Below are 27108 nucleotides of genomic sequence, written 5' to 3'. Positions count from 1 at the left end.
TCCCTCAACCCTGCTGAACCTAATAACCTTACTCTTATTCACACTCACTCTCAACTCTTGCCCCCCCACACACTCCTTCACACCCAGCCTCCAACTTCTGTTGCCTCTCATTTGAAATTGCCTCCAGTGCTGCATCATCATCAAACAACTTACTTACTTCCCAGGCCATCTCATCCCCAAAGACTGCAAACTTGCATTTACCTACCTCACCAACCAATCCATTAACACAGAAAAGAACCTTGGTAACAACATGCACCCCTGCCGCAGACCAATCTTCAACTGGAACCACCCAATCCCCTCACTTCCTAAAAGCACACAAGCCTCACACCCTAGATAAAAATTTCTCACTACTTCTGGCAGCTTTCCTCCCAAACTGTAAATTCTCAATACCTTCCACAAAGCATCCTATAAACCCCATAATATGCCCTCTCCAGATCCCCAAATGCCACATACAAATCCATCCAAACACACATTATCCAAAGCCAACACCTGATCCACACATTCTCCTCCACAATCTGAAACCACACTGCTACTTCCCAATCTGATGCCCCATACATGCCTTGACCCTCCTTATCAAACAACTCACCAGGAATACTCAACAAACTTATACCTCTGTAGTTTGAACACTTTATCTTCCTTGCCATTATACAATGGCACTATACATGCATTCCACCAATCATGTGGCATCTCATCATGATCCATACATAATGAATATTAACAACAAATCAACAATAGTCAACCCCTTTCTTAATAAATTCAACTGCAACACCATGCCTTGCTGCATTTCACCTTATGTAAGGCCTTCACCAACCACCTCTTCTCTCCTCACCGAATCACTCCCTATGACTCTCTTTCTTCACATACCACCCTGAGCAAAAGACCCGACACTTGCAACTCAATCATCAAAACACTCATTCCATCTTCTAACTTTGCCACTAACTGTTATCATTTCCCCTTTTGCCCCCCCCTCACTGATGTTCCCATCTGTTCTCTTGCCTTTCACACATTATTTTATTTACCTCCTTCCAAAACATCTTATTCTCGCTAAAGTCCACCCATACTTGCTCACCCCAATTCTCATTTGCCCTCTTCTTCAATACCTCCACCTTCCTCTTGAACTCCAGCTGCTTTCTTTTATACATCTCTAAATCATTTGCACTCCCTCTTTGTAAGTACTGCCAAAATGCCTCTCTTTTCTCTTTCACAAACAGCTTTACTTCTTCATCTGACCACTCACTACACTTTCTAATCTGCCCACCTCCCACCTTTCGCATACAATATGCATCTCCAAATACCTCCCATTTCTCATTTACTCCCCTTGAATCACTTCCTCTCATCTTTTGCCATTCCACACTCAGTCTCTCCTAATATTTCTACACACAAGTCTCCTTTCTAAGCTCAATCACTCTCTTCTCCCTCTGTTCCCTCTTTTTTGAAAACCTCTACAAATCTTCACCCTTGCCTCCACAAGAGAGGGATCAGATATCCCACCAACTGCCCTTATCACATCTACATCTAGAAGTCTCTCTTTTACATGTCCACCAATTAATATGTAATCTAATCAAGTCAGCTGAACATCTCCCCTACTCACATAGGTATACTTGTGTATAACCCTCTTTTAAATCAGGTATTTCCAATCACTCAGCCTTCTTAAGCACACAACTTCACAAGCTCTTTACCCTTTCCTTTCTCAACTGCTATACTGCTTACCTTAAGATTTAGATCACACATCACTAATATTCATTCTCTTACATCAAACTTGCTGACACACTTACTCAAATGCTCCCAAAACATTTGCCTCTTGTGATCTTTCTCCTCATGGCCAGGTGCACAAGCAATAATAATCTCCCATCTCTTGACAGCCACTTCCAGTTTTACCCATATCTCTCAACAATTCACTTTCATACATTCTATCACACACTCCCACAACTCCTGCTCCAGAAATAATGCTACTCCTTCCTTAGCTTGTATCATCCTACTAATGACTTTACTCCTCTGATACTTACAAACCATCCTTCTTTATTCTTGAACTTTCTTTCACTCAGCTGGAATATCCAATTTCTTTCCTCGAACATACCTGGTTTACATCCACACACATTTAGGTACCCCAGACTGAGCCTTCAAGGAGGATGAGCACTCCATGCTTAGCTCCTTCTTCTGTTCCTTCTTTTAGAGATAAATAGAAGGGGGGGGGGGGGGGGGGGGGGGGATTTAGTCTCCTCTCCTGCCCCTTTAGTCACATTCTACAACACACAGAATTCAAATAGGATTCCCACTTCTCCTATCCCACAACTTTAAATACCTCTCATTTCTCACCCACTTCCACGGTTTTGTTTGCTCTCACTTCTGCTATTCTATACTCAATTTCTCAAGGTATTTCTTCTCACAATTCACTTATTTTTACCAATCTTTTCTCACCTAAAACATTACCTCTTTTCCAAAAACCTCCACAAATCTTTGCCCTTACCTCCACAAAGTAATGATTAGACATCCCAACAGCTACTCCTCTCAGCATATTCACATCTGGAAGTCTTTCTTCTGCATAACTCTCAATCAGTGTGTAATCTGATAATGCCTGCTGACCATCTTTCATACTCACACAAGTATACTTGTTTATGGTTCTCTTTTGAAATCAGGTACTCCCAATCACCAAACCTTCTTCAGCACACAACTCCACAAGCTGTTCACCATTTCCATTCACATTACTCAATACCCAATGCCTCCAATTATACCTTCAACTGCAGAATTAATTCCAGAGAGTGGTAGTCTTTGTAACAAGATCCTATGGCAATCATATGACGAGTAAGTAATATAAGGGTAAGAGATATGTGTGGAAATAAAAAGAGCGTGGTTGAGAGAGCAGAAGAGGGTGTTTTGAAATGGTCTGGGCACATAGAGAGAATGAGTGAGGAAAGATTGACCAAGAGGATATATGTGTCAGAGGTGGAGGGAACGAAGAGAAGCGGGAGACCAAATTGGAGGTGGAAAGATGGAGTGAAAAACATTTTGAGTGATCGGGGCCTGAACATGCAGGAGGGTGAAAGGCGGGCAAGGAATAGAGTGAACTGGATCGATGTGGTATACTGGAGTCGACGTGCTGTCAATGGATTGAATCAGGGCATGTGAAGCGTCTGGGGTAAACCATGGAAAGTTCTGTGGGGCCTGGATGTGGAAAGGGAGCTGTGGTTTCGGGCATTATTGCATGACAGCTAGAGACCGAGTGTGAACGAATGGGGCCTTTGTTGTCTTTTCCTAGTGCTACCTCGCACACATGAGGGGGAAGGGGATGTTATTCTATGTGTGGCGAGGTGGCGATGAGAATGAATAAAGGCAGACAGAGTGAATTGTGTGCATGTGTATATATGTATGTGTCTGTGTGTGTATATATATATATATATATATGTGTACATTGAGATGTATGGGTATGTATATTTGCGTGTGTGGACGTGTATGTATATACATGTGTATGGGGGTGGGTTGGGCCATTTCTTTCATCTGTTTCCTTGCGCTACCTCGCAAACGCGGGAGACAGCGACAAAGCAAAATAAAAAATATAAAAAAATAAACATCAAGACATTTGTGGGTTATTCAAATACGTCCACAAAAACAAGCATTCACATCATGACTCTCTGCAACAGATATGCAAATCATCTCATAGTATCTCCCAGCATTTAAGGGTTAATATCATTTTGCAAAGAAAAAGAAGAAAACACAAGTGTAAAGATTACAGATTCTATGGCATGACTACACACATATTTGTCAGAGGGACAAATGCAGTCTTTTATACTAGAAGGTTAGGTTAGGTGAGGTTATACGACAAAACTATAAGTGTTTGTATTAGTTTTTGTTTTTAATTACCAATATTAACTACAAAAACCAAAATTAGCGAAGCAGTAACAATAAAGAAAAAATATCAGAACCCATGTCAGTTTTGCACAACTTCTGCCAATGAATATAATGTACACATGTTCATCTGATCCCAAGCAGAATAATACTAACTGTTGCTGACCCAACAATCTCATTTCATCTTCTGCAGTTATCTATACTATAAATAAGTACAATAACTTGCTAGCTAGAACAAGAAGGGAAAATCTTTTAAACATCATGAATATACACGGAAAAAAAAAATGCTATTTACATGACCACACTACCTTATGTTTTCAATCACGCATTATCAAAAAGAGCCTCTTCAAACTACACAAATTCTATCATCATACATTTTTCTCTTTATTCCAACTATATAAAATGAGTTATCCATCTCCTACGATCATATATTTAAATACTATAACAAGTCTTAGGATAAAAAAAAAGGAATCATTTTATGCAACTTTAATGCGCATGTTTTTAGCCTTCAGCTGAGCTATCAAGGCATCAGTTCTCCTTCCACAACTACTCTCACCTTCAACTCTATTATCTAGTACTACTGGCGATCACTCCCAAACTTGTTAACTCATTAGCAGCTTCTAATTCTTATCCATTAAAACTCTAACTGCCAATCTCTCTTAACAAACAACTTAACAAACATCATCCATTCCTACACATCAAAATGATCTAATATTTCCTCCTACTTCTCTTTTGCTTTAGTATAAAACAATTCTGATACCTTTAACTCTGTTCCAATATGGGTCAGTTTTACACAGAAATCCCCCTCACTAAAGTCTAATACTGCACAGAGCCTTTTCTATGGAAAATCAATAAAATACTGGTAATGTTATTCAGCCTTGATCCACTCCCAAATATGCTGACCTTTTACTCACACTCCCAATTATTCTCATACAAGAATACTGTACTTCCATTACAAATGTTTTTATCTGCATTCAGAAATTTTCCCTGCAACTCTGAATAATCCAAACTTTCTGAATTCCTTTCTACCAACATCAAAATCTATAATTTTCTTGTCTAGTATTTTCTCCACTTCTCTTGTTAGTATGAAGATCTGATTTAAAAATCAACTTTCCTTCTTAAATCCACAATGTTCTTCATCTGCAAAGGGTTCACTAATCTGTTCAAGAAGAACAAATCAAACACATCCTTATCATATACATTGCCATAAATGTACCAAAGAAAGCTTATTTCTATGTAATTCTTACAATAATATTCATTTCCTGATCTTCATACTGCAGAGAAGGACTGCACTCAACCAGTCATAACACAAATGACCACTTTTCTTTGCTGCTATAATACAACGCATATTCATCATAATGAGCATTTCAATCCCTGCACCACCACCTACAACCCCAGCTTTTCCAATTTTCAGGAAGCATTGCTGCTCCTCATCTCTGTAAATATACCAGTATAACTGTCTCTTAAACCAACCTTCTATATCAATGCCTTGAAGTACTCTGTCCACCTCTTTAAAAAAAACTCTGTCAGTTATCAGACTAAACTTCGACTTTTCTACTACACTCTCACTCTTCGCATACACCTCCCTTCTGCATATATTTACCTAATCTAAATTAGCTCTCTTTTCTCACTTATATACTCTTTCATATTTCTTCTGAGATCCTTATTTGTTTTGATTCTATACACATGCACCATATTTTCTACTTCTCAATCTACTATTCATTTATAATCACACCAGGCTCCTGCAGCTCCTAGCTGTTCAACTTCTAGAAACAAGGAAATACAGAATCCTTTAGAGAGAAAAGCTCTTTGACAAGGCTGAATTCCAAATGATGCAGCCCCATCAAAGGTGACTTTTCACTCTTCATTCCATCAGATGTTTCACTACCTCTTAAATGTATTGTACATATACCTACCTACACTGCACATACCTGTTTTTAATACCATTCCTAAAAATATCGAAGTTCCATCGGCTTCCTCTTATCATTTATCACTCTTACAAAAGCTCTCAACAGCAACCAGACATTTTCTTAGCCAACTATATAATATATAAATAAAGCATCCAAACTCTCTGAAGTCCTTCCTATTAACATCTAGATCTATATATGTCACATGCATTTTCTTGTCAGTGAATGCAAGCACACCACTTACATTTGATCAAGACCACATTCACCTTTTGTGAAAATAATTTTTGTAAAAGTGAAGTCCCAAGCCCTAAAGGTTAATTAATAGAGCAGGAATGACATATTCCCTGCAACAGACTTGTTACCTTGCTACTCTTGTTAATACTTATTAAGGGTGAAATAAAGCCACATAAAAAGTAACACACTAGAGACTTCAGTGATTCTATTTTACAGCCAAGGCAACAATATCACAAGTGTCACACATCTAATTTGCACTTCATGAGAAATAGGACTTACCTGGTCTTGTTATACGAGTTTTATGCAGTACAACGCAATGGATATAAAAGTGTCATGCACCAACTTCAAAGTCCTCAGTCATACTAGATTACATAAAAATAAATCAAATGAATGGTTTCAAATAATAATGCATGAATAATCAAACCCTCATATTATGAATTACAGGATGCATGAAACAGTGTCCCGAGCATTCATATCTGTCTCAGAGAGGGCCACATAATACAACTCTTTTACTTTACAGTAACATTTGCAACAGCACATGTCAGGTCTAATGGCAAATAAACTGCTTTTGGTTTAATGTAACTGAAGAAAATATAAGAAGAGAGGCATCTCTCTAATGTGATAAACTGCTGCTTTTTAAATCAAGCATGCTCAGCAACAAGGTCGCCAAACAAGAATGAAAAATAAGAGAATTCATCACTGACTGCAAAGGCTACAAGGAGTGCCAAACCTTGATTTGTGAACCCTTAGCAAGTGAAGAACAAGCTGAAGTCAGATAGGGAAAAGGACATACACAACAGATTTCTATAAAAAAAAAAGATGAAACGTGCATGCAACATACATGAAATGTACGAAATTAGAAAATGCTGATGATTTAACTAATTAGAGAACTATCAGGTAAGTTTAACTCAACACATAGATCTGAAATGAGACATCCTTGAGACTGCTGAGTTGAACGTTCAGGAGCAGGGTGCCTTCAAAGTGATGAAATCTTGTGATTAAGAGGTTTCCACATTGGTACATAAAGAGTTCATATATCTCTTTAAATAAACTGTAACAGTTTATTCATTCGTTAGGTTCAGGAAGTAATATAGCATGCTATTTATATTCTTCATCATAAAGAAAATATCTACATATTTGATTCAGAGACATTATTTGATGGCTTTAATATAGACTGAGGCTAAGTAATCAGACACCTGCAACTAATCTGCCTGATGAAGTCTGGGGCAAGTTATTTGTGCTCTTGACCTTAAGATATTCACATAAACAATACCATGTGGGATTTATTTTACTGCTTAAACATAAACTAATCTTGCTTGGCAACAGCTCCCCATATGGATGTGCAATAAATTAAGTTTGGACAGTAACATGTGCGATTACTATATGCAATGGTTTCCTTTTTTTTAATCAACTGAAGGGCTTGTAATCAACCAAAGTTGTCTGAGGCCGTGACTCGAATGAAATTCAAAAAATCTTACAAGAAATTGAGTAAAGAAAAAGCATTGAATTAAATTTACTGATTTTGCTCCAAGCTTGTCTTTCAAGAAGGACCAGGTGTTGAGTGCAAGCTTAGTAATGTAAGGAAAACTGACACAACAACTTGTCATGAGGCCCATATCAATAATAATGCAGTGGCTTTCAGAATCTCATATAGTCTGCCTCACAGTATAGGTGCACAAATTGTTATGCTTTCAAGGGTAGAAATTTAATATCTATAAAAAGTACAGACAGAGCTATGAAAACCAAGAGCACAAAATAGGGAAAGCCAAGTACGAACACAGAGCTGGAAGCACTCAAGATGTCCAAGAAGTACTCCATAGAATGTGAACATTATGGCAGGATTTCATTTGTTGGAGAAAGATTTGAAAATCTATAAATTGGATGTCATTTTCATATCCACAGATCTCACCCATTATATGGATATTACCATATGTTTCACCAATGACAAAATGAGCTTCAATAAATTTCTTCCTTAATCTAAATTCTCATTTTACCAATGCTCTGAAAGATTTCTTAACAAAAACTTGAGACGACGACCCAACAGGTATCAAAGCTATTTCTATAAAAAGGAAATAATAATCAGGGTCAACCTAACAACATGTCTGGCATCATCCTGGTCACTAGTCTCACAGGCATCAAAGCCCACTTTATTTTACTTTGTCGCTGTGTCCCACATTAGCGAGGTAGCGCAAGGAAACAGACAAAAGAATGGCCCAACCCACCCCAATACACATGTATATACATACACATCCGCACACGCAAATATACATACCTATACATCTCAACGTATACATGTATATACAAACACAGACATATACATATATACACATGTAAATAATTCATAGTCTGCCTCTATTCATTCCCATCACCACCCCACCACACATGAAATAACAACCCCCCCCAGCATGTGCGCCAGGTAGCACTAGGAAAAGACAACAAAGGCCACATTCGTTCACACTCAGTCTCTAGCTGTCATGTATAATGCACTGAAAACCACAGCACCCTTTCCACATCCAGGCCCCACAGAACTTTCCATGGTTTATCCCAGACGCTTCACATGCCCTGGTTCAATCCATTGACAGCACGTCCACCCCGGTATACCACATCATTCCAATTCACTCTATTCCTTGCACACCTTCCACCCTCCTGCATGTTCAGGTCCCGATCACTCAAAATGTTTTTCACTCCATCTTTCCACCTCCAATCTGGTCTCCCACTTCTCGTTCCCTCCACCTCTGACTTATATAACCTCTTGGTCAATCCTTCCTCACTCATTCTCTCCAAGTGACCAAACCATTTCAAAACACACTCTTTTGCTCTCTCAACCCCACTCTTTTCATTACCACACATCTCTCTTACCCTGTTATTACTTACTCGATCAAACCACTTCACACCACATATTCTCCTCAAACATCTCATTTCCAGCACAGCCAACCTCCTCCGCACAACTCTATCTATAGTCCCAAACCCTGTGACTCACTTCCGCTTCCATGGTTCCATCCGCTGCCAAATCCACTTCCAGATATCTAAAACACTTCACTTCCTCCAGTTTTTCTCCATTCAAATCTACCTCCCAATTGACTTGTCCCTCAACCCAACTTTACCAAATAATCTTGCTCTTATTCACATTTACTCTCAGCTTTCTTCTTTCACACACTTTACCAAACTCAGTCACCAGCTTCAGCAGTTTCTCACCCGAATCAGCCACCAGTGCTCTATCATCGGTGAACAACAACTGACTCACTTCCCAAGCCCTCTCATCCACAACAGACTGCATACATGCCCCTCTCTCCAAAACTTAATTCACCTCCCTAGCAACCCCATCCATAAATAAACTAAACAACCTCGGAGACATCATGCACCCCTGCCTCAAACCCACATTCACCGAGAACCAATCACTTTCCTCTCTTCCTACTCGTACACATGCCTTACATCCTCGATATACACTTTTCACTGCTTCTAGCAACTTGCCTCCCACACCATATACTCTTAATACCTTCCACAGAGCATCTCTATCAACTCTATCATATGCCTTCTCCAGGTCCATAAATGCTACATGCAAAACCATTTGTTTTTCTAAGTATTTCTCACATACATTCTTCAAAGCAAACACCTGATCCACACATCCTCTACCACTTCTGAAACCACACTGCTCTTCCCCAATCTGATGCTCTGTACGTGCCTTCATCCTCTCAATCAATACCCTCCCATATAATTTCCCAGGAATACTCAACAAACTTATAACTCTGTCATCTGAACACTCACCTTTATCCCCTTTGTACAATGGCATGATGCATGCATTCTGCCAATCCTCAGGTACTTCACCATTCTTCAAAGCCAACACCTGAACCATACATCCTCTACCACTTGTGAAACCACACTGCTCTTCTCCAATCTGATGTTCTGTACATGTCTTCAACCTCTCAATCAATACCCTACCATATAATTTCCCAGGAATACTCAACAAACTTATACCTCTGTAATCTGAACACTCACCTTTATCCCCTTTGCCTTTGTACAATGGCACTATGCATACATTCTGCCAATCCTCAGGTACTTCACCATGAGCCATACATACACTGAATATCCTCACCAACCAGTCGACAACACAGTCACCCCCCTTTTTAATAAATTCCACTGCAATACCATCCAAACCCGCTGCCTTGCCAGCTTTCATCTTCTGCAAAGCTTTTGCTACCTCTTCTCTATTTACTTACCCATTCTCCCTCACCCTCTCACTTTGCACACCACCTTGACCAAAACATTCTTTATCTGCCACTCTATCATCTAACACATTCAACAAACCTTCAAAATACTCACTCCATCTCCTCACATCACCACTTGTTATTACCTACCTATTAGCCCCCTTCAACAATGTTCCCATTTGTTCTCGTGTCTCACGCACTTTATTTACCTACTTCCAAAGCAGCTTTTTATTCTCCCTAAAATTCAATGATACTCTCTCACCCCAACTCTCATTTGCCCTTTTTTTTCACCTCTTGCACCTTTCTCTTGACTCCTGCCTCTTTCTTTTATACATCTCCCAGTCATTTGCACTCTCTCTCCTCTTACACTAATAATCTTACTTTTTCATCCCACCACTCACTACCCTTTCTAATCAGCCCATCTCCCACTCTTCTAATGCCACAAGCATCTTTTGTGCAAGCCATCAGTGCTTTCCTAAATACATCCCATTCTTCTCCCATTCCCCTTATGTCCTTTGCTCTCACCTTTTTACATTCTGCACTCAGTCACTCCTGGTACTTCCTCACATAAGTCTCCTTCCCAAGATCACTTTCTTTCACCACTCTCTTCACCCCAACTTTTTTCTTTTTTGTAAACCTCTACAAATCTTCACCTTTGCCTCCACAAGATAATGATCAGACATCCCTCCAGTTGCACCTCTCAGCACATTAACATCCAAAAGTCCCTCTTTCAAGCACCTATCAATTAATACGTAATCCAATAATGCTCTCTGGCCATCTCTCCTACTTACATACGTATACTTATGTATATCTCTCTTTTTAAACCAGGTATTCCCAATCGCCAGTCCTTTTTCAGCACATAAATCTACAAGCTCTTCACCATTACCATTTACAACACTGAATGCCCATGTACACCAATTATTCCCTAAACTGCCACATTACTCACCTTTGCATTCAAATCACCCATCACTATAACCCGGTCTTGTGCATCATAACTGCTAACACACTCACTCAGCTGCTCCCAAAACACTTGTCTCTCATGATCTTTCTTCTCATGCCCAGGTGCATAGGCACCAATAATCACCCATCTCTCCATCCACTTTCAGTTTAACCCATATCAATCTAGAGTTTACTTTCTTACACTCTATCACATACTCCCACCACTCCTGTTTCAGGAGTAGTGCTACTCCTTCCTTTGCTCTTATCCTCCCACCAACCCCTGACTTTACTCCCAAGACATTCCCAAACCACTCTTCCCCTTTACCCTTGAGCTTCGTTTCACTCAGAGCCAAAACATCCAGGTTCCTTTCCTCAAACATACTACCTATCTCTCCTTTTTTCTCATCTTGGTTACATCCACACACATTGAGACACCCCAATCTGAGCCTTCAAGGAGGATGAGCACAACCTGCATGACTGTTTCCCCTTTTAGAAAGCTAAAATACAAGGAGGGGAGGGTTTCAAGCCCCCCCGCTCCCATCCCCTTTAGTCGCCATCTCCAACTTGCAGAGAATGCATGGGAAGTATTCTTTCTCCCCTATCAACGTATACATACATATACATCCACATATATATACATATATACACATGCACACAATTCATACTCGCTGCCTTTATTCATTCCCGTTGCCACCCAGCCACACATGAAAATGACACCTCCTCCCCCTGCACGCAAGTGAGGTAGCACTAGGAAAAGACAACAAAGGCCACATTCGTTCACATTCAGTCTGTAGCTGTCATGTGTAATGCACTGAGACCACAGCTCCCTTTCCACATCCAAGCCCCAAAAAATTTCCATGATTTACTCCAGAAGCTTCGCATGCCCTGGTTCAATCTACTGACAGCATGTCCACCCTGGTATACCATATCATTCCAGTTCACTCTATTTCTTGCACACCTTTCACCCTTCACTATGTTCAGGCCCAGATCACTCAAAATCTTTTTCACTTCATCCTTCCACCTCCAATTTGGTCTCCAGCTTCTCCTCATTCCCTCCACCTCTGACACATATATCCTCTTTGTCAATCTTTCCTCACTCATTCTCTCAGTGTGACCAGACAATTTCAACACACCCTACTCTGCTCTCAACCACACTCTCTTTATCATCACACATCGCTTACCCTTTCATTACTTACTCGATCAAACTACCTCACACCACATATTGTCCTCAAACATTTCATTTCCAACACATCCACAGTCCTTCACACAACCCTATCTATAGCCCATGCCTCGCAACCATATAAAAACGTTGGGACACTATTCCTTCAAACATACCCATTTTTGCTCTCTGAGATAACATTCTTGCCTCCTAGACATTCTTCAACGCCCCCAGAACCTGCACCCCCTCCCCCACCCTGTGACTCACTTCCATTTTGTATGGTTCCATCCGCTGCTAAATCCACTCCCAGATATCTAAAACACTTCACTTACTCAAGTTTTTCTCCATTCAAACTTACCTCCCAATCAACTTGTCCCTCAATCCTACTGAACCTAACAACCTTGCTCTTATTCATATTTACTCTCAGCTTTCTTCTTTCATACACTTTACCATACTCAGTCACCAGCAGTTTCTCGTCCCAATCAGCCACCAGCGCTGTATCATCAGCGAACAACTGACTCATTTCCCAAGCCCTCTCATCCACAACAGATTGCATACTTGCCCCTCTCTCCAAAACTCTTGCATTCACCTCCCTTACCACCCCATACATAGACAAATTAAACAACCATAGAGACATCAACGCACCCCTGCCGCAAACCGACATTCACTGGAAACCAATCACTTTCCTCTCTTCCTACTTGCAAACATGCTTTATTTCCTTAATAAAACTTTTCACTGCTTTTAGCAACTTACCTCCCACACCATATACTCTTAATACCTTCCACAAAGCATTTCTATCAACCCTATCATAAACCTTCTCCAGATCCATAAATGCTACATACAAATCCATCTGTTTTTCTACGTATTTCACACTTACATTCTTCAAAGCAAACAACTTATCCACACATCCTCTACAACTTCTGAAACCACACTGCTCTTCCCAATCTGATGCTCTGTACATGCCTTCACCCTCTCAATCAATACTCTCCTATCAAATTTCCCAGGAATACTCAACTTAAGCCTTTGTAATTTGAACATTCACCTTTATCTCCTTTGCCTTTGTACAGTGGCACTATGCATGCATTCTGCCAATCCTCAGGCACTTCACCATGAACCATACATACACTGCATATCCTTACCAACCTATCAACAACACAGTCACCCCCATTTTTTTTTATAAATTCCACTGCAATACCATCCAAACCCACACCTTGCCAGCTTTCATCATCCACAAAGCTTTCACTACCTCTTCTCTGTTTACCAAACCATTCTCCCTGAACCTCCCACTCCGCACACCACCTTGACCTACACATGCAACATCTGCCACTCTATCATCAAACACACTCAACAAACCATCAAAAACTCACGCCATCTGCTCATTTCACCACTACTTGTTATCATCTGCCCATCAGCCCCCTTCACCGACGTTCCCATTTGTTCTTTTGTCTTGTGCACTTTATTTACCTTCTTCCAAAACGTCTTTTTATTCTCCCTAAAATTTAATGATACTCTTTCACCCTAACTCTCATTTGTCCTCTTTTTCACCTCTTGCACCTTTCTCTTGACTCCTGCCGCTTTCTTCTATACATCTCGTCATTTGCACTACTTCCTTACAAAAATTATCCAAACGCCTCTCTCTTCTCTTTCACTAACAATCTTTCTTCTTATCCCACCACTCACTACTCTTTCTAATCTGCCCACCTCCCACCTTTCTCTTGCTACAAGCATAAGTATAATAAATAAATATATAAATATCAAGCAATTCTTTTAAGTATTTGCATCTAGTGTTCATGACAGTTCAAGGCTGAAGTCTGGTTGACTGTAAAAACACCATTACGAAAAAAACAAAGGAAGGTGGTGGACAATCCCTTGAGGCCAATCCAAGAGATCCAGTGGTTCAGCTGCACAAAGGGGAAGACAATAGCAGTAGGGAAAAGTCAGCAATCACCAAAAGTTGCTAACTACTGCAACATACAACTCCCATGTATTTTGTTCTACATACTCTTTCTTTTGAGTTTTTTCCATACTATCACAAAAGGAGACTTGTGTGAGGAAGTACCAGGAGAGACTGAGTACAGAATGGAAAAAGGTGAGAACAAAGGAGGTAAGGGGAGTGGGGGAGGAATGGGATGTATTTAGGGAAGCAGTGATTGCTTGCGCAAAAGATCCTTGTGGCATGAGAAGCGTGGGAGGTGGGTTGATTAGAAAGGGTAGTGAGTGGTGGGATGAAGAAGTAAGATTATTAGTGAAAGAGAAGAGAGAGGCATTTGGACGATTTTTGCAGGGAAAAAACGCAAATGAGTGGGAGATGTATAAAAATAAGAGGCAGGAGGTCAGAAGAAGGTGCAAGAGGTGAAAAAGAGGGCAAATGAGAGTTGGGGTGAGAGAGTATCATTAAATTTTAGGGAGAATAAAAAGATGTTTTGGAAGGAGGTAAATAAAGTGCGTAAGACAAGGGAGCAAATGGGAACTTCAGTGAAGGGGGCTAATGGGGAGGTGATAACAAGTAGTAGTGATGTGAGAAGGAGATGGAGTGAGTATTTTGAAGGTTTGTTGAGTGTGTTTGATGACAGAGTGGCAGATAAAGGGTGTTTTGGTCAAGGTGGTGTGCAAAGTGAGAGGGTTAGGGAAATTGATTTGGTAAACAGAGAAGAGGTAGTAAAAGCTTTGCGGAAGATGAAAGCCGGCAAGGTAGCAGGTTTGGATGGTATTGCAGAGGAATTTATTAAAAAAGGGGGTGACTGTATTGTTGACTGGTTAGTAAGGTTATTTAATGTATGTATGATTCATGGTGAGGTGCCTGAGGATTGGCGGAATGCTTGCATAGTGCCACTGTACAAAGGCAAACGGGATGAAAGTGAGTGCTCAAATTACAGAGGTATAAGTTTGTTGAGTATTCTTGGTAAATTATATGGGAGGGTATTGATTGAGAGGGTGAAGGCATGTACAGAGCATCAGATTGGGGAAGAGCAGTGTGGTTTCAGAAGTGGTAGAGGATGTGTGGATCAGGTGTTTGCTTTGAAGAATGTATGTGAGAAATACTTAGAAAAGCAAATGGATTTGTATGTAGCATTTATGGATCTGGAGAAGGCATATGATAGAGTTGATAGAGATGCTCTGTGGAAGGTATTACGAATATATGGTGTGGGAGGCAAGTTGTTAGAAGCAGTGAAAAGTTTTTATCGAGGATGTAAGGCATGTGTACGAGCAGGAAGAGAGGAAAGTGATTGGTTCTCAGTGAATGTAGGTTTGCGGCAGGGGTGTGTGATGTCTCCATGGTTGTTTAATTTGTTTATGGATGGGGTTGTTAGGGAGGTGAATGCAAGAGTTTTGGAAAGAGGGGCAAGTATGCAGTCTGTTGTGGATGAGAGAGCTTGGGAAGTGAGTCAGTTGCTGTTCGCTGATGATACAGCGCTGGTGGCTGATTCATGTGAGAAACTGCAGAAGCTGGTGACTGAGTTTGGTAAAGTGTGTGAAAGAAGAAAGTTAAAAGTAAATGTGAATAAGATCAAGGTTATTAGGTATAGTAGGGTTGAGGGTCAAGTCAATTGGGAGGTAAGTTTGAATGGAGAAAAACTGGAGGAAGTAAAGTGTTTTAGATATCTGGGAGTGGATCTGGCAGCAGATGGAACCATGGAAGCGGAAGTGAATCAAAGGGTGGGGAGGGGGCGAAAATTCTGGGAGCCTTGTAGAATGTGTGGAAGTCAAGAACATTATCTCGGAAGGCAAAAATGGGTATGTTTGAAGGAATAGTGGTTCCAACAATGTTGTATGGTTGCGAGGCGTGGGCTATGGATAGAGTTGTGCGCAGGAAGGTGGATGTACTGGAAATGAGATGTTTGAGGACAATATGTGGTGAGAGGTGGTTTGATCGAGTAAGTAATGTAAAGGTAAGAGAGATGTGTGGAAATAAAAAGAGTGTGGTTGAGAGAGCAGAAGAGGGTGTTTTGAAATGGTTTGGTCACATGGAGAGAATGAGTGAGGAAAGATTGACAAAGAGGATATATGTGTCAGAGGTGGAGGGAATGAGGAGAAGTGGGAGACCAAATTGGAGGTGGAAAGATGGAGTGAAAAAGATTTTGTTTGATCGGGGCCTGAACATGCAGGAGGGTGAAAGGCGTGCAAGGAATACAGTGAATTGGAACAATGTGGTATACCAGGGTTGACGTGCTGTCAATGGATTGAACCAGGGCATGTAAAGCATCTGGGGTAAACCATGGAAAGTTGTGTGGGGCCTGGATGTGGAAAGGGAGCTGTGGTTTCGGTTCATTACTACATGACAGCTAGAGACTACGAATGAGGCCTTTGTTGTCTTTTCCTAGTGCTACCCCGCACACTTGAGGGGGGGAGGGGGATGGTATTCCATGTGTGGTGAGGTGGCGATGGGAATGAATAAAGGCAGACAGTGTGAATTGCATGCATGTGTATATATGTATGTGTCTGTGTGTGTATATATATGTGTACATTGTGATGTATAGGTATGTATATTTGTGTGTGTGGACGTGTGTGTATATACATGTGTATGGGGGTGGGTTGGGCTATTTCTTTCGTCTGTTTCCTTGCACTACTTCGCAAACGCGGGAGACAGTGACAAAGCAAAATAATAATAATAATAATATATATATGCAAAGTGTGTGGGGCCTGGATGTGGAGAGGGAGCTGTGGTTTCGGTGCATTATTACATGACAGCTAGAGACTGAGTGTGAACGAATGGGGCCTTTGGTGTTTTTCCTAGCGCTACCTTGAACACATAAGGGGGGAGGGGGTTGTTATTCCATGTGTGCCAAGGTGGCGATGGGAACAAATAAAGGCAGACAGTATGAATTATGTACATGTGTATATGTGTATATGTCTGTGTGTGTATATATATGTGTACATTTGAGATGTATAGGTATGTATATTGTGCATGGGTGGACATGTATGTATATAAATGTGTATGTGGGCGGGTTGGGCCATTCTTTCGTCTGTTTCCTTGCGCTACCTCGCTAATGCGGGAGACAGCGACAAAGCAAAATAAAATAAATAATAAACATATATATATATATATATATATATATATATATATATATATATATATATATATATATATATATATATATATATACATATATATATATATATATATATATATATATATATATATATATATATTACAGAGGTATAAGTTTGTTGAGTATTCCTGGTAAATTATATGGGAGGGTATTGATTGAGAGGGTGAAGGCATGTACATAGCATCAGATTGGGGAAGAGCAGTGTGGTTTCAGAAGTGGTAGAGGATGTGTGGATCAGGTGTTTGCTTTGAAGAATGTATGTGAGAAATACTTAGAAAAGCAAATGGATTTGTATGTAGCATTTATGGATCTGGAGAAGGCATATGATAGAGTTGATAGAGATGCTCTGTGGAAGGTATTAAGAATATATGGTGTGGGAGGAAAGTTGTTAGAAGCAGTGAAAAGTTTTTATCGAGGATGTAAGGCATGTGTACATGTAGGAAGAGAGGAAAGTGATTGGTTCTCAGTGAATGGAGGTTTGCGGCAGGGGTGTGTGATGTCTCCATGGTTGTTTAATTTGTTTATGGATGGGGTTGTTAGGGAGGTAAATGCAAGAGTTTTGGAAAGAGGGGCAAGTATGAAGTCTGTTGGGGATGAGAGAGCTTGGGAAGTGAGTCAGTTGTTGTTCGCTGATGATACAGCGCTGGTGGCTGATTCATGTGAGAAACTGCAGAAGCTGGTGACTGAGTTTGGAAAAGTGTGTGGAAGAAGAAAGTTAAGAGTAAATGTGAATAAGAGCAAGGTTATTAGGTACAGTAGGGTTGAGGGTCAAGTCAATTGGGAGGTGAGTTTGAATGGAGAAAAACTGGAGGAAGTGAAGTGTTTTAGATATCTGGGAGTGGATCTGGCAGCGGATGGAACCATGGAAGCGGAAGTGGATCATAGGGTGGGGGAGGGGGCGAAAATCCTGGGGGCCTTGAAGAATGTGTGGAAGTCGAGAACATTATCTCGGAAAGCAAAAATGGGTATGTTTGAAGGAATAGTGGTTCCAACAATGTTGTATGGTTGCGAGGCGTGGGCTATGGATAGAGTTGTGCGCAGGAGGATGGATGTGCTGGAAATGAGATGTTTGAGGACAATGTGTGGTGTGAGGTGGTTTGATCGAGTGAGTAACGTAAGGGTAAGAGAGATGTGTGGAAATAAAAAGAGCATGGTTGAGAGAGCAGAAGAGGGTGTTTTGAAATGGTTTGGGCACATGGAGAGGATGAGTGAGGAAAGATTGACCAAGAGGATATATGTGTCGGAGGTGGAGGGAACAAGGAGAAGAGGGAGACCAAATTGGAGGTGGAAAGATGGAGTGAAAAAGATTTTGTGTGATCGGGGCCTGAGCATGCAGGAGGGTGAAAGGAGGGCAAGGAATAGAGTGAATTGGATCGATGTGGTATACCGGGGTTGACGTGCTGTCAGTGGATTGAAGCAGGGCATGTGAAGCGTCTGGGGTAAACCATGGAAAGCTGTGTAGGTATGTATATTTGTGTGTGTGGACGTATGTATATACATGTGTATGGGGGGGGGGGTTGGGCCATTTCTTTCGTCTGTTTCCTTGCGCTACCTCGCAAACGCGGGAGACAGCGACAAAGTATAATAAAAAAAAAAATAATATAATATATATATATATGCATATATATATATATATATATATATATATATATATATATATATATATATATATATATATATATATGCAAGAGTTTTGGAAAGAGGGGCAAGTATGAAGTCTGTTGGGGATGAGAGAGCTTGGGAAGTGAGTCAGTTGTTGTTCGCTGATGATACAGCGCTGGTGGCTGATTCATGTGAGAAACTGCAGAAGCTGGTGACTGAGTTTGGTAAAGTGTGTGAAGGAAGAAAGTTAAGACTAAATGTGAATAAGAGCAAGGTTATTAGGTACAGTAGGGTTGAGGGTCAAGTCAATTGGGAGGTGAGTTTGAATGGAGAAAAACTGGAGGAAGTGAAGTGTTTTAGATATCTGGGAGTGGATCTGGCAGCGGATGGAACCATGGAAGCGGAAGTGGATCATAGGGTGGGGGAGGGGGCGAAAATTCTGGGAGCCTTGAAGAATGTGTGGAAGTCGAGAACATTATCTCGGAAAGCAAAAATGGGTATGTTTGAGGAATAGTGGTTCCAACAATGTTGTATGGTTGCGAGACGTGGGCTATGGAGAGAGTTGTGCGCAGGAGGATGGATGTGCTGGAAATGAGATGTTTGAGGACAATATGTGGTGTGAGGTGGTTTGATCGAGTAAGTAACGTAAGGGTAAGAGAGATGTGTGGAAATAAAAAGAGCGTGGTTGAGAGAGCAGAAGAGGGTGTTTTGAAATGGTTTGGGCACATGGAGAGAATGAGTGAGGAAAGATTGACCAAGAGAATATATGTGTCGGAGGTGGAGGGAACGAGGAGAAGAGGGAGACCAAATTGGAGGTGGAAAGATGGAGTGAAAAAGATTTTGTGTGATCGGTGCCTGAACATGCAGGAGGGTGAAAGGAGGGCAAGGAATAGAGTGAATTGGAGCGATGTGGTATACCGGGGTTGACGTGCTGTCAGTGGATTGAATCAAGGCATGTGAAGCGTCTGGAATAAACCATGGAAAGCTGTGTAGGTATGTATATTTGCGTGTGTGGACGTATGTATATACATGTGTATGGGGGTGGGTTGGGCCATTTCTTTCGTCTGTTTCCTTGCGCTACCTCGCAAACGCGGGAGACAGCGGCAAAAAAAAAAAAAAAAAAAAATATATATATATATATATATATATATATATATATATATATATATATATATATGGGGTGGGGAGCAACTGTTGGATGGTGTGAAAGCCTTCTACAGAGGAGCAAATGCATGTGTAAGAGTGGAACGAGAGTTGAGCAAAAGTTCTGAGATACATGTAGGTGTAGCAAGGCTGTGTGATGACACCATGGCTTTTTAACATATACATATGGATGGAGTGATAAGAGAGATGAAAGCAAAACTAGGGAAACAGGGTGTAGAGATGGAGGGTGGCAGTGAGATAAGGTGCATAGTGGCAAGCCGGTTTGTGGATGATACTGTATTGTTTGCTGAGAGTAAAGAGGAGTTGCAGAAGGTGGCAAGTGTTTTTATGATGTGTGTAAGTGGAGGTGACAATGTAAATGCGAGTTGAAGTAAAGTAATTGTGTCTGAAAGGAAACAGAATGAAACTATGGATTTTGTAAAACCATATAGAGTTACAGAAGAATGTGTACTAAACTGAGCTTTGGATATGGGGAAAGAAAGACTGAAAGTAGTATGAGAATTTAAGTACTTAGGAGCTGTCTTGGTTAAGGATAGTGGTATGTTAGGGAGATAAGGGAGAAAGCAGTGCAGGGTACAAGAGTCAATTGGGTTTCCTGATAGAATAATGAAGGATAGAAGTGTAAATATCCCTGGGAATAGGGGAGAAAGAATAATTCCCACATATTCCCTGCATGCTGTAAAAGGTGACTAAAGGGGCCTGGAAAGCCTCTCCTCCTGTATTTTAATTTCTAAAAGGGGAAACAGAATAAGGAGTCAAAGCAAACATAACTTGATGGGAGTTCCTGGGGTGCACAGGCATCAGAGATATAGATGGATAGATACCCAATAAAATCCGCAACGTTCCAACAAAGATTTGCTGAAAATGGGGTACAACAACAAATAATCATTTCATTACATTTGTACAACTGAAGTTTTCCAACACACTGAAAAGCATGTTTTCAAACCCATCTAAAGTAGCATAACTAAAATAAGTTTACATACCAGTTTGATTCTTTTGCCACGTGGAAACTAATTTCTATTTCTCCTTAAAATTAAAAAAATTGGCATAAAGAAAGTAATGAAGACATCTGTTGAATACTGAGCATCATAACTAACAGAGACCTCCTACCTTGTACTTGAGTATGGTATGGAGACCCTTGAGCCACTCAGCTATAGGAATAGTGGACTTCGTTGGGGCTGGGTTTTGGCTTTGGATGGTGGCAGCAGTATATGTGACACCTGGCAGTAGTGGGAGTGCAGTGTTGCACAAGGACTCACATAAAGGACAAAGGTACTCAGACTTCTCTATGTCAAAGCTCAAATTCTGACGGAAACTGTAAAAAAATGAAATTATACACAGATATGATGCAATTGAGTGGGAGATGTATAAAAGAAAGAGACAGGTCAAGAGAAAGGTGCAAGAGGTGAAAAAGAGGGCAAATGAGAGTTGGGGTGAGAGAGTATCATTAAATTTTAGGGAGAATAAAAAGATGTTCTGGAAGGAGGTAAATACAGTGCGTAAGGCAAGGGAGCAAATGGGAACTTCAGTGAAGGGCGTAAATGGGGAGGTGATAACAAGTAGTGGTGATGTGAGAAGGAGATGCAGTGAGTATTTTGAAGGTTTGTTGAATGTGTTTGATGATAGAGTGGCAGATATAGGGTGCTTTGGTCGAGGTGGTGTGCAAAGTGAGAGGGTTAGGGAAAATGATTTGGTAAACAGAGAAGAGGTAGTAAAAGCTTTGCGGAAGATGAAAGCCGGCAAGGTAGCAGGTTTGGATGGTATTGCAGTGGAATTTATTAAAAAAGGGGGTGACTCTATTATTGACTAGTTTGTAAGGTTATTTAATGTATGTATGATTCATGGTGAGGTGCCTGAGGATTGGCGGAATGCGTGCATAGTGCCATTGTACAAAGGCAAAGGGGATAGAAGTGAGTGCTCAAATTACAGAGGTATAAGTTTGTTGAGTATTCCTGGTAAATTATATGGGAGGGTATTGATTGAGAGGGTGAAGGCATGTACAGAGCATCAGATTGGGGAAGAGCAGTGTGGTTTCAGAAGTGGTAGAGGATGTGTGGATCAGGTGTTTGCTTTGAAGAATGTATGTGAGAAATACTTAGAAAAGCAAATGGATTTGTATGTAGCATTTATGGATCTGGAGAAGGCATATGATAGAGTTGATAGGGATGCTCTGTGGAAGGTATTAAGAATATATGGTGTGGGAGGCAAGTTGTTAGAAGCAGTGAAAAGTTTTTATCAAGGATGTAAGGCATGTGTACGTGTAGGAAGAGAGGAAAGTGATTGGTTCTCAGTGAATGTAGGTTTGCGGCAGGGGTGTGTGATGTCTCCATGGTTGTTTAATTTGTTTATGGATGGGGTTGTTAGGGAGGTGAATGCAAGAGTTTTGGAAAGAGGGGCAGGTATGAAGTCTGTTGGGGATGAGAGAGCTTGGGAAGTGAGTCAATTGTTGTTCGCTGATGATACAGCGCTGGTGGCTGATTCATGTGAGAAACTGCAGAAGCTGGTGACTGAGTTTGGTAAAGTGTATGAAAGAAGAAAGTTAAGAGTAAATGTGAATAAGAGCAAGGTAATTAGGTACAGTAGGATTGAGGGTCAAGTCAATTGGGAGGTAAGTTTGAATGGAGAAAAACTGGAGGAAGTAAAAGTGTTTTAGATATCTGGGAGTGGATCTGGCAGCAGATGAAACCATGGAAGCGGAAGTGGATCATAGGGTGGGGGAGGGGGCGAAAATCCTCGGAGCCTTGAAGAATGTGTGGAAGTCGAGAACATTATCTCGGAAAGCAAAAATGGGCATGTTTGAAGGAATAGTGGTTCCAACAATGTTGTATGGTTGCGAGGCGTGGGCTATGGATAGAGTTGTGTGCAGGAGGATGGATGTGCTGGAAATGAGATGTTTGAGGACAATGTGTGGTGTGAGGTGGTTTGATCGAGTAAGTAACGTAAGGGTAAGAGAGATGTGTGGAAATAAAAAGAGCGTGGTTGAGAGAGCAGAAGAGGGTGTTTTGAAATGGTTTGGGCACATGGAGAGAATGAGTGAGGAAAGATTGATCAAGAGGATATATGTGTCGGAGGTGGAGGGAACGAGGAGAAGTGGAAGACCAAATTGGAGGTGGAAAGATGGAGTGAAAAAGATTTTGTGTGATCGGGGCCTGAACATGCAGGAGGGTGAAAGGAGGGCAAGGAATAGAGTGAATTGGAGCGATGTGGTATCCCGGGGTTGACGTGCTGTCAGTGGACTGAATCAGGGCATGTGAAGCGTCTGGGGTAAACCATGGAAAGCTGTGTAGGTATGTATATTTGCGTGTGTGGACGTATGTATATACATGTGTATGGGGGTGGGTTGGGCCATTTCTTTCGTCTGTTTCCTTGCGCTACCTTGCAAACACGGGAGACAAAAAAAAAAAAAAAAAAAAAAAAATGTATTCATACCACTTCATTAACTTAACAACAAAAAATACAAGAACTCAAATGATATCAAATGACTACCACATAATGATATATATCTGTAATACCACATAAAATCCCTGCTATGCTAAACAAAACTTCCAAGTTTAAACACCATGATAATTATGGGTACTACCAGTATTCTGTTTAATTCTATCTATTTATCTATGTCTCTGATTCCTATTCCCAACCGGAACTCCCTCAAGGGAGGTGGCCATGGGAAGAGTCTCCACAACTAGTGAACTCCAGTGCCACTTCTTTTTTAACATGATAATAATGATGACACTACTAATGCTGGATGACATTAATGATAATGAATGACAACAGTGATGTTGGATATGACCAAAAGAGACAAATAATTCCACTCACTAATGCTAAGTAACCCTGGTATTGCTTCAAAAATGACAGAACTGTACTGAATCTTTCTTGATATTCTATTCTATCTCCCTTTTTCTTTTGTGAAAATGACATGAAGAAATCTCCCACCAAGAAGGTATCCCCCCCTCTTTACCCCAATGAATCTAATGGTAAAATATGATCTACTGACTGGAGTTTCCATTAAGTTGTTATTTCTATGCATCCTCCCCAATGGATCATACTCTGCCATCAACACCTAATCTTTCCCATCCAACCTGTTTCATGGTATGGGATTTTTAAAGTGGCATAATATTTCTGAAACACTGAACCTTTTTGGCTGCTTTATGTACACCACTTTATTCATTTTTCCAGAGAAAACAAATACACCGTGCATGACTTCAGAAACTGCCACTTGCCAGTAAAAGATCACTCTCACAAACAATAACCCATAATTACCATAAGGTTTTTTAACCTCTTTAATATTTTTCCATGTTTACACCACTTAATTTTCAAGTGAAACCAGAATAAATCAAAGGGCAGTGAAGCACTGGAAAGTAAAAACTAGGGATACCTCTCAAATTATTCCATTTACATTCATTAAGTTCTGAAAGTTTTCCATATTTTACTTTACTTGCTCCTACTGACCCATTTCCTCTTCACTAGTTTTTCATGCATTACACAATATCCATCTATTCACAGATATATACCTTTTTCCACTCTTCAGCAGGTGAGCTCATACAGACCTACCATTATGTATAAAAATATTTGCATTTCTTTTAACATTTCTTTAAAATAAATTGCTTTTATACATTCAATCTTTCCCTTCACATAATCTCTTGTGTTCCCTATAACTATTTTCAATTATCTAATCTAATGCATAATCTTTATCTTTCATTTTTCCAATCCAATCTCCAAAAAAACCTATTTCAATACTCTTTCTGTTACAGGATGAGCATAGCATTCTATATATCATCTGAACTGCATTTGTATGTGTGTGTGTGTGTGTGTGTGTGTGTGAGGAAATCACGAACTGTACTTACTATAATGATTAAAACAAGAAAATCTACTGAATTTGTTTAATATTCCTAACTCCTAATATTCTATTTGATATGAGTTATGACAAACCCAAGGTACACAATCACTGATAAGTCTAATGATATGATTAACTTTTCCTAGTAAATGGGGAAAGAGCAGTATGGAAAAGTACTTGAAATCATACACTCTTACCATCAGTTTCCCATATAAGGATGGGAAGGCCACAAATAGATGAAGGAGCAAATAAGGAAAAGCATCCTCACTTGTCTCTTTCATCTGTTTCTTCTTTTGGAAAGTGATCCAGGAGAGAAAGATCTCCAGTCCCTGGTACACTTAATCAAGGTGTGTGTGTGTGTGTTGTGTGTGTGTTGTGTGTGTGTGTGTGTGTGTGTGTGTGTGTGCCATCACTATATTCTTACCCCTCTTATTTGCATTCCATGATATACAGAGATAACATTCTTACTTCAAACACACAATTTCCTACATCGTTTTTTGGCCACATCTTCTTACATCCATTCTCTGGCTGTCTTGTGTAATGCATCAAAACCACAGCTCCACATCCATGACAAGGCAACAGGGATCTTTCTCTGGTTCACCCTAGACACTTCACATGTCCTGGTCCAGCTGAATAACAGCATGATGACCTGGTATACAACACTGTTCTAATTTACTACATACCATGTATGCCTTTCATCCTCCTGCATGTCCAGGTCCCTTTGACATCTTTTTCAATCCATACTTCCATCTCCAATCTGGTCTCCCAGTTCACGCTGTTCCCTTCCCTTGACACATATATGTTTACCTTACTTCATTTATTTTCCATAACTGCAAAAGATGGCAGCTTAATAAAAGAAAGGTTTTCCACAGCCTCAAAAAGAGTACAGTAACAAGTTCTGCATACTTCTAAAGTTCTGTCTATGGGAAAATGATATGGCTGCAGGGTAGTAAAGGAGTGATGGTGATGAAGTGAGTCGTGATAAAGTAATGGTGATGATGAAGCAAGGGTGTTGAGATCCTAGAGAGAGGATGATGATACAGTGAGGGTGGTGATTATCACTGTCCTAAAATATCAAACAGGTACAAGGAAAGACGTCAGAGCAAGGAGACCAATTGTTTACTCATGCTAAACAGTGACTACAGACACTGATGACATAAAAATATGGGGGTGACTGTAATATTGATGGGCTAATTGGAACTTTTTAAAGTATGTATGGATCATGAGGGAGTGTCAGAGGATTGAAAGAAAGCATGCATAGTGCCACTGCATAAAGGCAAGGGGTACAAAGACAAATATTCAAACTACAAAGGTATAAGTTTGCTGAGTGTAACTGGGAAATTGTATGGGAGAGTGGTAATTAAGAAGGTGAAAGCATGTACAGAACATTAGACTGGAGGAGAATTAATGTGGTCTCAGCAATGGTAGAGGATGTGTGGATCAAATGTTTAATTGAAGGAAAGTGTGTAAGGAATAACTTGAGAAACAAGGATTTGTATGCGGCACTTAAGGATCTGGGAAAAACACTTTAGGAGTTATACAGATGCCTTTGGAAGGTATTACAAATATATGGTGAGGGAGTAAAGTTAATAGAAGTGAGAAGCTTTTAACAAGAGTGTAAGGCATGTACATGTAGAAAGAGAGGAGAGTGAGTGGTTTCAGGTGAAGGTTAGCTAGCAGCTGGAGTGTGCAAAGTCACCATGGTTATTCAATCTGTTTATGACCTTGCAATGACCTTGGATACTTGCAGGGAAGTAGTGCAAATGACTGGGAGATGTATAAAAGAAAACAGCAGGAAGCTAAGAGGAAGGTGCAAGGGCTGAAAAAGAGGGCAAATGAGAGTTGGGGTGAGAGAGTATCATTAAATTTTAGGGAGGATAAAAAGATGTTTTGGAAGGAGGTAAATAACATGCATAAGACAAGAGAACAAATGGGACATCGGTGGAGGGGGCAAACAAAGAGGTAATAACAAGTAGTGATGAAGTGAGGAGGAGACGGAGTGAGTATTTTGAAGGTTTGTTGAATGTGTTTGATGATAGAGTGACAGATATAGAGTGTTCTGGTTGGGGTGGTGTGCAAAGTGAGAGGGCCAGGGAGAATGGTTATGAGAAAAGAGGCAGTGAAAGCTTGCAGAAGATGAAATTTGGCAAGGTGGCGGGCTTGGATGGTACTG

General features: G+C 40.5%; 1 protein-coding gene across 1 annotated transcript in view; it reads right to left on the bottom strand.

Annotated features, from left to right (window-relative positions):
- Window positions 1-27108, bottom strand: part of Ubr1 (Ubr1 ubiquitin ligase) — a 514997-nt gene that overhangs the window by 136195 nt on the left and 351694 nt on the right. The window contains 1 exon segment of the mRNA XM_071669737.1: window positions 21215-21419. Within this exon segment, the coding sequence (XP_071525838.1) occupies window positions 21215-21419 (205 nt within the window).

This window comes from Panulirus ornatus, chromosome 14 (assembly GCF_036320965.1).
Source record: "Panulirus ornatus isolate Po-2019 chromosome 14, ASM3632096v1, whole genome shotgun sequence".
Classification (NCBI taxonomy): Eukaryota; Metazoa; Arthropoda; class Malacostraca; order Decapoda; family Palinuridae; genus Panulirus; species Panulirus ornatus.
This window is presented reverse-complemented; position numbering and strand designations above follow the sequence as displayed.